The sequence below is a fragment of the Oncorhynchus tshawytscha genome, linkage group LG33 (genome assembly GCF_018296145.1).
Source record: "Oncorhynchus tshawytscha isolate Ot180627B linkage group LG33, Otsh_v2.0, whole genome shotgun sequence".
NCBI classification, from domain to species: Eukaryota; Metazoa; Chordata; class Actinopteri; order Salmoniformes; family Salmonidae; genus Oncorhynchus; species Oncorhynchus tshawytscha.
This window is the reverse complement of record NC_056461.1, coordinates 18,130,170-18,145,872: the sequence shown is the minus strand read 5'-3', so window position 1 is coordinate 18,145,872 and position 15,703 is coordinate 18,130,170. Positions and strand designations below refer to the sequence as shown.

Genomic DNA, 15,703 nt, shown 5'->3' with positions numbered 1-15,703 from the left:
GCCGTCAATTTTTTCCACACCAATCTCGACAAACCATTTCTGTATGGACCTCGCATTGCGCACGGGGGCATGCTGAAACAGAAAAGTGCCTCCCCAAAACTGTTGCCACAAAGTTGGAAGCTCAGAATCGTCTAGAATGTCATCGTATGCTGTTGCGTTAACCTTTCCCTCGCACTGGAACTAAGGGGCCTAGCCCAAACCATGAAAATCAGCCCCAGGCCATTATTTATCCTCCACCAAACTTTACAGTTAGCAATATGCTTTGGGGCAGGTAGTGTTTTCCTGGCATCTGCCAAACCCAGATTCATCCGTCGCACTTCCAGATGGTGAAGAGTGATTCATCACTCCAGAGAATGCATTTCCACTGCTCAAGACTCCAATGGTGGCGAGCTTTACACCACTCCAGCCGACGCTTGGCATTGCGCATGGTGATCTTAGGCTTGTGTGAGGCAGCTCGGCCATGGAAACCCATTTCATGAAACTCCCAACGAACAGTTATTGTGCTTGTTGCTTCCAGAGGCAGTTTGGAACTTGGTAGTGAGTGTTGAAACTGACGACAGACAATTTTTACACACTACGCGCATCAGCACTCGGCAGGTCCCGTTTTGTGAGCTTGTGTGGCCTACCACTTTGCGGCTGAGACGTTGTTGCTCCTAGATGTTTCCACTTCACAATAACAGCATTTACATTTGACCGGGATAACTCTATCAGGGCAGACATTTGACAAACTGACTTGTTGGAAAGGTGGCATCCTATGACAGTGCCATGTTGAAAGTCCCTGAGCTCTCCAGTAAGGCCATTCTACTGCCAATGTTTGTCAATGGAGATTGCATGGCCAGTTCGCTACAGGAGGAAAATAAGGAGGAAAATAATCCTGCAGCAACATGAAATGTGAATTGTTATGTGGATTATAATTAATAGACTATAGGTTTGCAAATTCTCAGCAACAAAAGAGTGTTCAAATTAAGATCCTACATATGTAGAGACAGACAACTACAATACTGAATTGCTTTATGATCAAAAATATGATTGAAAGAAATTAAATGCACTGCTCTCAATGGCCCATATTCACAGTCTCAGAGTAGGAGTGCTGATCCAGGATCAGGTCCCCCGGTCCATATAATTATGATTAAAAGGCTAAACTGATCTGAGATCAGCACTCCTACTCTGAAACACTTTGTGAACACAGGCCAATAATGAACACCCACCTCTAGAGCAATCCTGGCATTGCTGAGCAGCTACAGGGACAGGGTATGCTGCTTCTTCACTTAGGCTAATTGATTGAATGAAATGATGACTTGGAAAGCAATTGCCCAGTGCTAAAGTGCTTGGGCGGGAGAGCCAGCAGTCCAACATAATGCCTCTTTATTAGAACACCTGAAATAGATCTATAGCCCTTCAATTGAGTTAAGTTTTGAATGCACATAGTATATATCACGTAGTGTGCACAGCAGCTTCAGTGCCATGTTGAATATCAAGACTGCACCTGAGACTGTACCACAAGAATGAGCTGAAACGAGCACTGATAATATGCGGTACATGTTTTTTTACAAATAAAAAATAGGCCAGTAACTGTACAAATGTCAAGGATGGCTGAAATCATTATTATTTTTTTGCCTCCGTCACTGCCAACAGGGAGGGAATCAGTTAATTGCAAGAGATCAGGGTTTTAGAACAGGTTGGTCATTATCTAATCTAAAGAAACAAGTTAAACAACGCAAAAGCGAGTTCCTTGGCGCCTGAAGTACAAGCAGTGGTTTGTCAGTGAGCACCTTTGGGAAGGTCAGTGATGATCTATAGGACAACGTTAGCTGTGTCCAAATGGAACAAATTGGTGAGAGGTTGAATCCACTGCATCGGACACAAAACAGACCATTAGGGCATAGGACTGTTCATATACAAAATAGGTCGTTGGCTATTATGGAAAGCTTTACAGCATAATAAACTGTTGCTGTGAAAACAAATGGAAAAAGATAAAAAATAACCATTTTATATAGAAATCAAAACAACATTATATAAATTATTCATTACATGATAAACGTCTCTGTAAACGAAAACACAATTGTCCGAAAGAACTTTGGAAATTGATGCACGCTCAAAGAGTAATTTATGTGGAGCCAGTCAATTAGAGAATTGATTGATCTCCACCAAAAATATCAAATGGAAAGAGGAGTGATGCCCTCACAAAATGCCAGAGAGATTGATTCCCTTTGTCTTGTTCTCCAGCTGTCTTGGGGTCCTGAACACAGTCTCTTATCCTCCCTCGGTGAGTCCAAGGGGGTGGGAAATGAGCCTATGGGCCCCATGTCTCCCTCTCTAGCTGAAACACACGGGCCCGATGGTGAAGCCAAACTCGCGCGTGACATTTCCGCCCCCGAACACAGCCACATCTCTCACAGGAAGCAAGTTGAGGTCCTCAAATTCAAACACAAACTCCCGCGGCTCCTGCGAGTCCACCTCATCTCCCGGCTGCCACAGCACAAACACAGAAAAACAATTACGCAGTTGGCCAATAATAAACATCAGCGATCATGAAAAAATATTTTTTTAAATCCTATTTCTCATACTTTATCTTTTGTGACATCCCATTGTCACTCTTAGCAAGGAGTGCATAACTCTAACGTATTTGTAAGTGAAATACTTAGTCAAATGACAAAAACAAAACTTACAATGCAGTCGTTAAGAGCTCCTAAGTAACTCTGTCTCCTTGTGTCTGTCAGGAACTTGACCTTTCTGTCTGTGTGACCCAGTCTGTGTCCCGGGTGGCAGGTGTAGGTGATCTTCTGCAAGGCTCTCCAACTCTGCAACCTCAGGAACCGCATCTGGACCACATTGGCCCCTGGATAATAGAACTGCCAGTGGCGGCAGAAAGGGAGACATTATGCTTTAGAACTCTGCTATGAGAGACTGTGAGACATCAGTACACACATAATACACTCAATTGATGCAGTTACAATTGAATTAGCTTTCTGTTACTATACATTGAATAGTTGACACTAGAGAAAGAGAGTATATTTCAGAGGAGAAGTAGAGAGAACTGACAACCTGAAATCCTTGTTCCTGTTTGCTGAGCCATTGGAACGAGCTGTCTGTCTCTGAATCCATAAGCCAGGCCTTCGTGGGCATCTTTAGGTAAAAAACAATATGATGTATTATGAGTATGGTATTAAGTATGAATATGATTATGTACTATGAGTATGGTATTGTGTATGAATATGATTATGTATTATGAGTACGGTATTATGTATGAATATGATTATGTATTATGAGTATGGTATTATGTATGAATATGATGATGTATTATGAGTATGGTATTATGTATGAATATGATTATGTATTATGAGTATGGTATTATGTATGAATATGATTATGTATTATGAGTATGGTATTATGTATGAATATGATTATGTATTATGAGTATGGTATTATGTATGAATATGATGATGTATTATGAGTATGGTATTATGTATGAATATGATTATGTATTATGAGTATGGTATTATGTATGAATATGATGATGTATTATGAGTATGGTATTATGTATGAATATGATGATGTATTATGAGTATGGTATTACGTATGAATATGATTATGTATTATGAGTATGTTATTAAAATATGATTATGTATTATGTGCATGGTATTAAAATATGATTATGTATTATGAGTATGGTATTAAGTATAAATAGGATTATGTATTATGCGCATGGTATTAAGTATAAATATGATTATGTATTATGAGCATGGTATTGAGTATAAATAGGATTATGTATTATGCTCATAGTATTAAGTATACATATGATTATGTATTATGAGTATAGTATTAAGTATAAATATGATTATGTATTACGAGTATGTGTCACGCCCTGGTCTTAGTATTTTGTGTTTTCTTTATTAATTTGGTCAGGCCAAGGTGTGACATGGGTTTTGTATGTGGTGTGTTTTGTCTTGGGGGTTTTTCGTATGTATTGGGATTGTGGCTTAGTGGGGTTTTCTAGGTAAGTCTATGGCTGTCTGGAGTGGTTCTCAATCAGAGGCAGGTGTTTATCGTTGTCTCTGATTGGGAACCATATTTAGGCAGCCATATTCTTTGAGTGTTTCGTGAGTGATTATTCCTGTCTTTGTGTTTGCACCAGATAGGGCTGTTTTGAGTTCTCACGTTTAGTGTTTTCGTTAGTTTATTCATGTATAGTGTCTTCATTAAAAAACCATGACTAACCACCATGCTGCGTTTTGATCCGCCCCTCCTTCACCACAAGAGAACAGTTACAGTATGGTATTGAGTATAAATATGATTATGTATTATGAGTATGGTATTAAGTATAAATATGATTATGTATTATGAGTATGGTATTAAGTATAAATATGATTATGTATTATGAGTATGGTATTAAGTATAAATATGATTATGCGTATTAAGTATAAATATGATTGTGGATATTAGCTTGCAGGATCAGCTCAATTGTCAGATACACACTGGTCAATGGCATGAATTCTAAAAAACTTTACACTGATACCTGGAGGCATATTTAAAAATGTGTCTGACAGTCTCTGTTCTTGATATTAGCATTTAGCTCAAAGGCAAAAAAAATAAAAAAAATAAATTGCATTCCCGTTAAAAATTGATTTATTCTCTGCTTGTCCAGACAGCATCTCATTATTCTGTAGCCATTTGTTGCAGGATTATTCCCACTGTTGGTTTGATAGAGAGGTGAGATGTGTGGGGTACTGATGATGTTATGGTCTACCTGGGCGTCTCTGGGGTGAAGGCAGGTGTGTGCGGCTGTACCAGAGAAGTTGCAGTAGGCCAGGAGAGCATCAGCAGGGCTGCCCTGGTTAGGATCAATGTAATACATCCCTGTACAGACAAATGGCAACCATCTCAGTGTATCCTCATCCTGACCTGTAACATTCATGTATATTCACCATACGCTATGATGTGCAACAACACTCCTAAAGAGCTATGAGATCTTCCTCTGAGAACAAGCCATACAATGGATAACATTGTCTTTCTCTACCGTGCTTCTAATTTGCTTTGACAATTTGGGAGCCATGGGATTAGGATGCTGTGGCCATTAATGAGTATTTTCAAGCAGCACAAAGGGCTTTGGCTCACAGATAGATACAGTTGAAGTCGGACATTTACATACACCTTGGCCAAATACATTTAAACTCAGTATTTCACAATTCCTGACATTTAATCCTAGTAAAAATTCCCTGTTTTAGGTCAGTTAGGATCACCACTTTATTTTAAGAATGTGAAATGTCAGAATAATAGTTGAGAGAATTATTTATTTTGGCTATTATTTCTTTCATCACATTCCCAGTGGGTCAGAAGTTTACATACACTCAAATAGTATTTGGTAGCATTGCCTTTAAATTGTTTAACTTGGGTCAAAGTTTTGGGTAGCCTTCTACAAGCTTCCCACAATACGTTGGGTGAATTTTGGTGCATTCCTCCTGACAGAGCTGGTGTAAATGAGTCAGGTTTGTAGGTGTCCTTGCACACACATGCTTTTTCAGGTCTGCCCACAAATGTTCTATAGGATTGAGGTCAGGGCTTTGTGATGACCACTCCAATGACTTTGTTGTCCTTCAGCCATTTTGCCACAACTTTGGAAGTATGCTTGGGGTCATTGTCCATTTGGAAGACCCATTTGCGACGAAGCTTTAACTTCCTGACTGATGTCTTGAGCTGTTGCTTCAATATGTCCACATCATTTTCATTCCTCATGATGCTATCTATTTTGTGAAGTGCACCAGTCGCTCCTGCAGCAAAGCAACCCCACAACATGATGCTGCCACCCCCGTGCATCACGGTTGGGATGGTGTTATTCGGTTTTCAAGCCTCCCCCCTTTTTCCTCCAAATATAACGATGGTCATTATGGCCAAACAGTTCTATTTTTGTTTCATCAGACCAGAGGACATTTCTCCAAAAAGTACGATCTTTGTCCCCATGTGCAGTTGCAAACCATAGTCTGGCTTTATTATGGCGGTTTTGGAGCAGTGGCTTCTTCCTTGCTGAGCGGCCTTTCAGGTTATGTCGATATAGGACTTGTTTTACTGTGGATATAGATACTTTTGTACCTGTTTCCTCCAGCATCTTCACAAGGTCCTTTGCTGTTATTCTGGGATTGATTTTGCACTTTTCACACCAAAGTACGTTCATCTCTAGGAGACAGAACGTGTCTCCTTCCTGAGCAGTATGACGTCTGCGTGGTCCCATGGTGTTTATACTTGCGTACAATTGTTTGTACAGATGAACATGGTACCTTCAGGCATTTGGAAATTGCTCCCAAGGATGAACCAGACTTGTGGATGTCTACAAATTTTTTTCTGAGGTCTTGGCTGATTTGTTTAGATTTTCCCATGATGTCAAACAAAGAGGCACTGAGTTTGAAGGTAGGTCTTGAAATACATCCACAGGTACACCTCCAATTGATTCAAATGATGTCAATTAGCCTATCAGAAGCTTCTAAAGCCATGACATAATTTTCTGGATTTTTCCAAGCTGTTTAAAGGCACAGTCAACTTAGTGTATGTAAACTTCTGACCCACTGGAATTGTGATACAGTGAATTATAAGTGAAATATTCTGTCTGTAAACAATTGTTGGAAAAATGACTTGTGTCATGCACAAAGTAGATGTCCTAACCAACATGCCAAAACTATAGTTTATTAACAAGACATTTGTGGAGTGATTGAAAAACAAGTTTTAATGACTCCAACCTAAGTGTATGTAAACTTCTGACTTCAACTGTACAATACAGGTATAGATAGGGTTTCTGACCACTGGTGTAATCGGGGTGGCAGAGCCACAGCTCCAGGCAGGTGGTGGCAGGGTGCTCCTTGCTGCCGTCAGGGGGGTCCATCAGCAGCCTCAGGTCCTGGTGTAGAGAGTCCAGCAGGGTCTGGAGCAGGGGGTAGTTGGGCTTGTCTGACAGATACATCAGGTCCTACAATGGTGATGAGAACGATATGATCATTATGGAGTTATTCCTTCCACCACTTCATCTAATGGCTTTTGGGACACAGTCCTACTTGCCGAAGATTAATGACTTGCCTTGAGTTGAGTGAGGGTCAGATTCACTGAAGGACCTGGAAGTCCTGGGAGTCCAGGTGCCCCCTGAAACAAATGCAACAAAAAAAAAGAGTGGGACTAGGGTTGTAAAATTCCAGTAACTTTCTCAAAATACCCAGGTTTTCCAGAAATCCCAGTTGGAATATTCCTCAAATCGTGTGGGAATAAGCAGTAAATCCGGGAATCCTCCAACAAGTATTTCTAGAAAATCTGGGAATTTTGGGAACATAATCAGAATTGTGTAACCCTAAGTGGGAGGTTACTGTGTGATGGATGCAATCTTTTTTGTTGTTGTCTCTGTGGTCAATCTTCAGCATTTGACGAAATGTACTATTGACCATTACGTATGAAATCAGTGGCACTTACCGGCAGGCCCCTCTTACCAGGTTGCCCAGGATATCCCTCAAATCCTTTCAAACCCTATGGACATACAGGCCATATAGTGAGACGAGAGTGGATTTCTACCATTCCATACTTACTACGCCATATTCAAATGTAGTTAGATAAGGAAATGCACACTATAGTACTATCCCACTACTTTCCCCTCTGTGTTTTCCATTGTGATGACATATGTGTTTGTGAATGTTTGCTTTCACTGTGAGAAAAAGCTAACACGCAGCTCTACGTGGGGTTTGGTTTTGAAATGTTGAGAAAACAAGAAACTCATTTGTTATATCATACCTTTTCTCCAAACAAACCCTACAGAACGAGAGAAGAAAAAGGAGATGAGTTTGACTCGCAGGTCGGAAGTACACCGCTCTGCACTAACAGCTGTTGCAACCTTGCAATGCCTTGACTCACTGCATTATGATCACATTAGCTCCAGCTTCACTGCTTTTAAGAGCCGAGGCAATGGCAAGTTGAACAGAGTAATAATCTACAGCTAAACTCGGAGAGAGCGGCAGAATGGCAGGACAGTCTGGTGAAAGTAAAGAAATGGGCTTATATAAGAGTCTGCAATTTAAAAGGAATTCTAGACATGATCATAATCATCATAACTTATTTTTAGGCATTCACCGAGTCTTGGTCTTGATGGTTAATGGACATGGGGGTTGTTAAGCTATGTGGCTGAATGATGGACTTAGTGGTCTAGCGCTCGTTTGTCCTTGCAAAAGAACTATGATTTTACATTCCCTGTGCCCCAAATGGAACACATATTCCATATATAGTGCACTACTTTCGACCAGAGCCCTATGGACGCTGGTCAAAAGTAGTGCACTACTTAAGTAATAGGGAGCCATTTGAGAGGATTGAAAGGGCTTGGGAAGGTATTTCTGATCCAGGAAGGGTTACTTACAGGTAGTCCTGGCATCCCAGGTGTTCCTCTTGGCCCAGAAGGTCCAATATGCCCCTGGTTGGAAATAGTAGATCATGAAACGTTGATTAAAAAGTTATCAATGAATATTTTCAGAAAGAAAAAGAAGCAAAAAAAACTCTGATAGACTATTGGTTCAATGAGAGCCTCATGGCTTTTGGTAATTGTCACTAATGGTTATGGTGCTATCGTAGAGAGTTCTTGCTATAGATGGTTTGAAAGGAAGAGTGTGTTGAGATAATGTTGTTTCACCTGATCTCCCTTTGGGCCTGTCTGTCCTGGCACCCCAACAGGACCCTGACTACCCTGTAAAACATACAGTTAGTCAGTCTGTTTGCCACAGCCCATCTCCTACTTACAGCATGGCATTATAGGCAACATCATACTTCTGGAATGTTGACAAACCTGTCTGTATGTCATTTTTCTATGAAGTTAAAACTGACACCAAGGCTTGTTTGTCGTGTCTCAGAGTAGGAGTATTGACCTAGGATAAGCTTTGCATTCCAGATTGAAGTCGATGGTGTTAGGGTTCGTTTCTTACGTCCTTCTTTGTCAATCATTGGTTCATTGGTGAAATTAGCATAAGTACAATATCTTCAATTAAATCATTCAAAAACCTTTATTAATGCAATTGCAGACAGAGGTTGACAAACAGGAACATAGCACGCATGTTTCTGAGTAAGTTCTGCCTCCAACAAAAGGTCTCCAGTTGTTTCATTAAACCCTAAGTCGCGCCCTGGTGATGTCACTGCCTACGTCATCATCCTCTACTCCTGGGACCAGAACCATGCCCACAAAGCAGTATAAACAGGGCCTTTATTGTTAGCTAAACACTTAGCAGTAAATGTCCCCTCCCCCCAAAGTTGATTTGTTGTGGAATGTTTGCCAAGTCTTATCTCCTTCACTCCATGGCAGAGTTCTGTCTAAGTCACACATTTCTAAGATGGGCCTCTTTATAATGAGGCGGAAAGAGAGAGAAAACTCAAATACAACTGTAGACCAATACTAAACTTCTACAATTAATATATATACTGTTAATCCGTAGTCTAAAACCCTATAAATGTAAGGAGGGAGGGGTCTTATAACCCCTCCCCTTCTGTTAATAAAACATAAGCATAATCAATTATTCTGATACATCAAACATTTGTACAGCCCCAAATCATGACTGCTAGGTGAACCCTGACAATGGACAGGCGGGGGACCTGATCCTCGATCAGCACTCCTAGTCTGAGACGTTTTATGAATACCAGACATTTTTCAATCAAAACGTACCTTTAGGCCATCACCCCCTGGCGGACCGAGCGGCCCTATGTCCCCTTTCTCTCCCTGTAGGGGGGAACATATATGGTAAATAAGGCGTCCCAATGCAACTCTCGCTGATTCACTAGTATCAATAATTACATTCTATTCCTACCTTGCTCCCTTTGTCACCCTGATGCCCTCCGTCTCCTCGCGAGCCTGGGATTCCCTGAGAGAGAAAAGACGTCAGCTGTGTATCAATCATCAGCCGACCTAAAGCATTATCATGTAACAACACTTTACTCTTATGAAACAATACTGCTCACAGTGAAGTGCATCGGAGGCTATCTCTGCCTGGGATTGAATGATGAAATGAAACAGTATCAATCTGTTGGACTTACTATAGACCCTGGCCATCCTGGAGGACCAATCAATCCCACATTTCCCCTTTTCCCCTGTAGGAATGACAGGACACAACGTTCGTGCACACCATGATATGTATGATATACAGTATGGTTAAGAGATTGGAGTGTGGGTGTGTGTGTGTGTGCATGTGCGTGTGTGACCCTTCACATCACCCGACCTCTGACCTTTGGTCCCCTCTCTCCTCTTGCGCCCCTGATTCCAGGCTTGCCTCTTTTGCCCTGTGAATGTTTACAATGTTGGTGAACGAGGCAAGGGTAAAACACACGGACACATCTCGGTCGTGTCCTAAATGACACCCTATTCCCTTTGTAGTGAGCTACTTTTGAGTGCATCCCTCATCTTTCATTCATGAACCTGGATCATCTATTTTCCTTGAATACAACCCCTTTTATTCACACTGTGAAATTGAATGGATTGAAGGAGGGAGCCCTCACCCTCCTTCCGATGTGACCTGTCTTTCCAGGTGATCCATCTCTGCCGTCATCTCCCTGTTGAGCAAACACAGCATCAACAAACAGGAGGATATAATCTAGCCTCTGTGTGCACTAGTGCCCCAGAGAGGTGAGCTGAATGCAGGCCAGTGCCAGACTTGAGATTGGGTTTCACAGTACAAAGGGGAGAAGGAATGAGAAAAGGATAATAGGGAGATGGAGCATCTTGATCTCACCTTCTCTCCTTTCAGTCCCTGTTGTCCCTCAGGTCCTTGGCTTCCCCTGACACCCTGCAACATTAAACACAATAGAATGACTTTAAGAAACATCCACAATGTCAGAGAAAGCTTATCAGGTTGAAGAAATATAGGCAACCTTCTGGTAGTGCTGTTAGTTTTACATACTGAAGATGACCATTTGACACTGCTTGAGGTCATCATTATCGGCTAGACAACAAACCCAGAGGGAAACCCGCTGCTATAGGAGCCTAATGCAGTTACATCATCCATGGCATCCCTGTGTCTGTGTACTCACCAGCACCCCAAGGGGACCTTCTGGCCCCTGGGCTCCCACCTCACCCTGTGGCCCCTGTTGTGGGAGAGGAGACAATAACAAACAGGGAAGAATGAAGCCGAAGCAAATAGTATGTCTTTGAGGAAAGATTTTTCTAGCCTGAGTGCCTGACATGTTTGACTTGACAATGAGCAACAGAGTTGGCAAGTGCACAAACAGATCTGGGACCAGACTAAGATGACGCTGCTCTTTACCTCTAAACCAGGAAGTGCTGGTGGCCCTCTGATGCCCGGCAGACCGTCGAGCCCCTACAGAGACCAATACAAAATCAAATACCTTGAAGACTTATCTATTTCTGATTAATTGCATGGTAGAGTATATTATGAAAATTAAATTTATAATAAAACCAGACATTGAATTGGGGTTAAATGGGGCACTGTCTATTTCACCTGTACTGATGTGTTGCTTTAGGGGCCTAAAGGCCAAACTGGCAGCAACAATGAATGTGCTCACCTGTTCTCCTGGCTCGCTTGATCCCCCTGGCTCCCCTTTTTCTCCGTCTGGCCCTGGCTCACCTTTATGGCCCAAGTCTCCCTCAGGCCCAACCTTCCCAACTGGACCCTGCAATATACACCACACCAGCACATGGATAATGCTATTCGTAGGGTGAATCACTGGGAATATGGCTGACTTGACTAGACGGTGGTCTAAAAGACACAGACCTGTGCTCCTGGCTTCCCCGGATCACCTCTGACCCCTGAGACTCCAGCCACCCCCTGAGAATACAATAACAAGAAAACATGCATTTCTACCAAAAGGACAAATGCCATTCACCCTGCATACAATATCAGTACTGTAGTAATTAGGTTTTGAAGCGACTGTTACCGGAGGCCCTGTTCTGCCAGGTTGTCCGATGGTTCCGCCAGACCCAGACTGGCCCTAGAGAAAGACAGAGACCGAGAAAGCAGATGGGAATTACAGTTCTGCTCTGAAGTAATTGCTTGGATTTTTTGGGGTAGTGGAAGCGTTTAGCATTTCTCTGTCCTGAATTGCTCCTCCATTTGATGTGCAGGCCAGGGAATCAAGTCATTACCTTCTCTCCTTCAGGTCCATCTGGCCCTGGAGGCCCCCTGGGGCCCATGATACCCTGAGAAGAAGCAGAAGAGACCAATGAATCACCGTCACCCTGACAACACTATGTCCAACCGTCTTTCCTCAATTACTCCCATCCTATCTCCTCGCCTCCTTCTCAACCCTATTGGAGGACTAGATTCAAGGTCCCTCCCTTCAGGTCTTCTTCTCCAATCAGTTTTGAGAAAGAAGCAAAAAAAGAGGATGTGAGGAATCGAGGAAGGATAAATTGAGAAAGAGCCTAACAGTGCAGAGAAGTCTAATCTATATATATGCTCATTCGACATTGATCAATTTGAGTTAATGTCAACAAGAAATGTAGAACTTTGAGTGACATATACTGTAGTAGTATCTGGTAGTGGTCAATACTTGTCAGAGAAAAACACGTACATTTCATTGACATAAATATTGCTTCCTGACCCACCTGTAGCCCTGACAAGCCTGCAGGTCCTATTTCTCCCATAAATCCTGGCTGACCCTGGTGGACACAGCACAGAGGTGGAGCATCAGTCATCAAATTGATCACCCAAAGCCACATCTCAAAAATCACATTGAAAATCACTTCAGTTGATTCCATTTGATGGTTTCAATGTGTGTTGAACATAAGCTAGAATGTGCAGCTCATTATGTATTGTCATCTGAACACTCACCATTAGTCCGATGTGGGCCTTTTCTCCTTTTGGTCCCTTCTCCCCATTCTCCCCCAGCGCCCCCCATGGACCATTCCGCCCTGTTGGCCCCAGAGGTCCCACATCACCCTGCAAATAACAGCCATGTCAGTCAGACATCAACATGATGTCATTTCAACCAGATTTCAACCTGTTTGTAACGACGTTCTTTCAACCAGATTTCAACCTGTTTGTAATTACGTTCTTTCAACCACATTTCAACCTGTTTGTAATTATGGGTAGGCCATCATTGTAAATAAGAATTTGTTCTTAACTGACTTGCCTAGTTAAATAAAGGTTCAATTAAAATTAAAATTAAGAATTAATTTCAACAAATGTTCAACTTTGTTTGTAATGATGTAATTTTAACCAGTTTTCAACCTGTTTGTAACCACTACCCACCCTCTCTATGGCCCTGTCAATAATTTGTGTCCAATGCAATAGATATGAATAGAATAGATATGCAGTATACATACAGCACATTCACATTGATGCTGTGTGCTGAAAAGTCAGTGTTTGTTTACCTTCTCCCCTTTGAAACCTGGACCACCAGCATCGCCAGTAGGTCCGACATCACCCTAAGAACCAAAGGAGACATCTCAAGAGTTACACTGCAGAGTATATTGTATGGTCTTGTTGTGTGTATGATGCTTAGGTAAAGGGGTATGTACTACAGTAAGTGCACATGTGAGAATCTACAGGTGATGGTTCAGGTAGGTAGAGTAGACGTCAACTGACAAAGGCATGCTCACCTCTTTTCCTATTTGTCCATGAGAGCCTTGCAACCCTTTGAGCCCCTGTAGACCTCGATCTCCAGGCTGCCCTGGAGGACCAAACTTCCCACAAGGCCCTAGGTCCCCCTAGAATACATGTGAAGTAGAAGAAGTATTGAGAGGTGAAAAATATATTTAAACCATGTGTTTGTAGAGGCATCATTGTGTCAGTATCCCTGACCTGTTCCCCTTTCGTTCCTGGTGGCCCCTCTAACCCTGATTGGCCAGGACTACCCTGGAAACAGGAAACGGAAGAGAACTATCAGAAAACGCACCTGCCTGAAACATTAGACTTCCTATTCGAAGTGTGTTCAACCAACCTGTTCCCCATCCAGTCCCGAAGGACCAAGATCACCAGGAGGTCCCAGCATACCCTGTCATGTTCCAAAAACAGTGTGGTTTAACACACAGCACATCAAACATTGCTAGATCATATTTAGGGTTGCAGAATTCCGGCAACTTTTCCAAATCAGTAGGAAGAAGCAGGAAATCCGGAATCCTCCAACTAGGATATCTTGAAAACCGGAACATTTTGGGGAAAGTTACCGGAGTTTTGCATTCCTAGACATATTATTATCATTGTCTCATTATATTTGCTGTACTTACCATTTCTCCTCTTTCCCCTGCTGGTCCTATGAGTCCACCAGCACCTGAAATTCCCTGGGAATTGGACCACATAGAGTTTAAAATGGTGGACAACACAGCACACTGAAACATGGCTAAAGAGCTGCGCTTGGTATCCCAAACCATGCCAAATAAGCATCCGATGAGTGACGAATCGTAAGCCATCTAATCAATTACGAATACATTGATTGATTTCACCTACTGAACCCTGACAAGAAATCCATCCAACAGGCATCAATGCCCCTTACGAGATTATACAGAGGTTCTAGAGGTTACAGTCCTCAGAGGTTGTTTAGAGGAGAAGAGAGCAGCGGCTGGAAAGTACCCACTCACTGGGGTTCCTGCTGGTCCGTCAGGACCTTGTGTCCCCAGAGGCCCTCTGCTTCCCCTGGGCCCCGGCTTCCCTGTCCCTCCATCTGAACCCTGCAGACCCGGGGGTCCCTGGAACACAAAGGTGAGTATTGGTCTTGTTCCCATTGTATATTGTGTCTACACTTTTGGTCTGGCCAAGCATGACTAACTGTACATTGACAGTGTATTATAGAGCATGGATATGTAAGAACATTTTGACTGTTGATGGAGTGGTGATAAGGCCTGTTCTGCTTTAACTCACCTGTAGGCCCTCTGACCCTGTGGGTCCCAGATCCCCCAGCCGACCCTTACGAGAAAACCAAGAGAGATCATTAAGGAGGAAAAGCATGGACTACAAAATACAAAGGAGATATTTGGGAAATGTAGTTCTGGTATTGGACACTTCTTTGGACACTGTGTTAACTAACCTCCAGACGAGCTTCAATGCCATTACAACTCTCCTTCCGTGGCCTCCAACTGCTCTTAAATGCAAGTAAAACTAAATGCATGCTCTTCAACCGATCGCTGCCCGCATCTGCCAGCCGTCCAGCATCACTACTCTGGACGGTTCTGACTTGGAATATGCGGACAACTACAAATACCTATGTGTCTGGTTAGACGGTAAATTCTCCTTCCAGACTCACTTGAAACATCTCCAATCCAAAATTAAATCTAGAATTGGCTTCCTATTTCGCAACAAAGCCTCCTTCACTCATGCTGCCAAACATACCCTCGTAAAACTGACCATCCTACCGATCCTTGACTTCGGCGATGTAATTTTCAAAATAGCCTCCAACACTCACAGTGCCATCCATTTAGTCACCAAAGCCCCATATACTAACCACCACTGCGACCTGTACGCTTTCGTTGGCTGGCCCTCACTTCATACTCGTCTCCAAATCCACTGGCTCCAGGTCATCTACAAGTCTTTGCTACGTAAAGCCCCGCCTTATCTCAGCTCACTAGTCACCATATCAGCACCCACCCGTAGCACGCACTCAAGCAGGTATATCTCACTGGTCACCCCCAAAGCCAATTCCTCCTTTGGCCGCCTTTCCTTCCAGTTCTCTGCTGCCAATGACTGGAACGAACTGCAAAAATCACTGAAGCTGGAGACTCATCTCTCACTAGCGTTAAGCACCAGCTATCAGA

The 15,703-nt window shown here is 42.6% G+C and overlaps 1 protein-coding gene across 4 annotated transcripts in view; it reads right to left on the bottom strand.

The window, feature by feature from the left end:
- Positions 1–1,590: 1,590 nt before the first annotated feature.
- Positions 1,591–15,703, bottom strand: part of si:ch211-196i2.1 (collagen alpha-1(I) chain) — a 149,176-nt gene continuing 135,063 nt past the window's right edge. For all 4 annotated transcript variants that reach the window (XM_024402588.2, XM_042311149.1, XM_042311150.1 and 1 more), the window contains 31 exons: positions 14,814–14,858; positions 14,534–14,641; positions 14,183–14,236; positions 13,897–13,950; positions 13,758–13,811; positions 13,556–13,663; positions 13,328–13,381; positions 12,786–12,893; positions 12,560–12,613; positions 12,098–12,151; positions 11,890–11,943; positions 11,727–11,780; positions 11,518–11,625; positions 11,259–11,312; positions 11,026–11,079; positions 10,728–10,781; positions 10,495–10,548; positions 10,225–10,278; positions 10,036–10,089; positions 9,810–9,863; positions 9,668–9,721; positions 8,648–8,701; positions 8,378–8,431; positions 7,762–7,779; positions 7,447–7,500; positions 7,063–7,125; positions 6,790–6,955; positions 4,748–4,857; positions 3,046–3,126; positions 2,670–2,852; positions 1,591–2,469 (listed from right to left, as the gene is read on the bottom strand). In XM_024402588.2, coding sequence (XP_024258356.2) covers positions 2,317–2,469; positions 2,670–2,852; positions 3,046–3,126; positions 4,748–4,857; positions 6,790–6,955; positions 7,063–7,125; positions 7,447–7,500; positions 7,762–7,779; positions 8,378–8,431; positions 8,648–8,701; positions 9,668–9,721; positions 9,810–9,863; positions 10,036–10,089; positions 10,225–10,278; positions 10,495–10,548; positions 10,728–10,781; positions 11,026–11,079; positions 11,259–11,312; positions 11,518–11,625; positions 11,727–11,780; positions 11,890–11,943; positions 12,098–12,151; positions 12,560–12,613; positions 12,786–12,893; positions 13,328–13,381; positions 13,556–13,663; positions 13,758–13,811; positions 13,897–13,950; positions 14,183–14,236; positions 14,534–14,641; positions 14,814–14,858 — 2,277 coding nt within the window. In that variant the 3' untranslated portion in view covers positions 1,591–2,316. The remainder of the gene's footprint in view (positions 2,470–2,669; positions 2,853–3,045; positions 3,127–4,747; positions 4,858–6,789; positions 6,956–7,062; positions 7,126–7,446; positions 7,501–7,761; positions 7,780–8,377; positions 8,432–8,647; positions 8,702–9,667; positions 9,722–9,809; positions 9,864–10,035; positions 10,090–10,224; positions 10,279–10,494; positions 10,549–10,727; positions 10,782–11,025; positions 11,080–11,258; positions 11,313–11,517; positions 11,626–11,726; positions 11,781–11,889; positions 11,944–12,097; positions 12,152–12,559; positions 12,614–12,785; positions 12,894–13,327; positions 13,382–13,555; positions 13,664–13,757; positions 13,812–13,896; positions 13,951–14,182; positions 14,237–14,533; positions 14,642–14,813; positions 14,859–15,703) is intronic.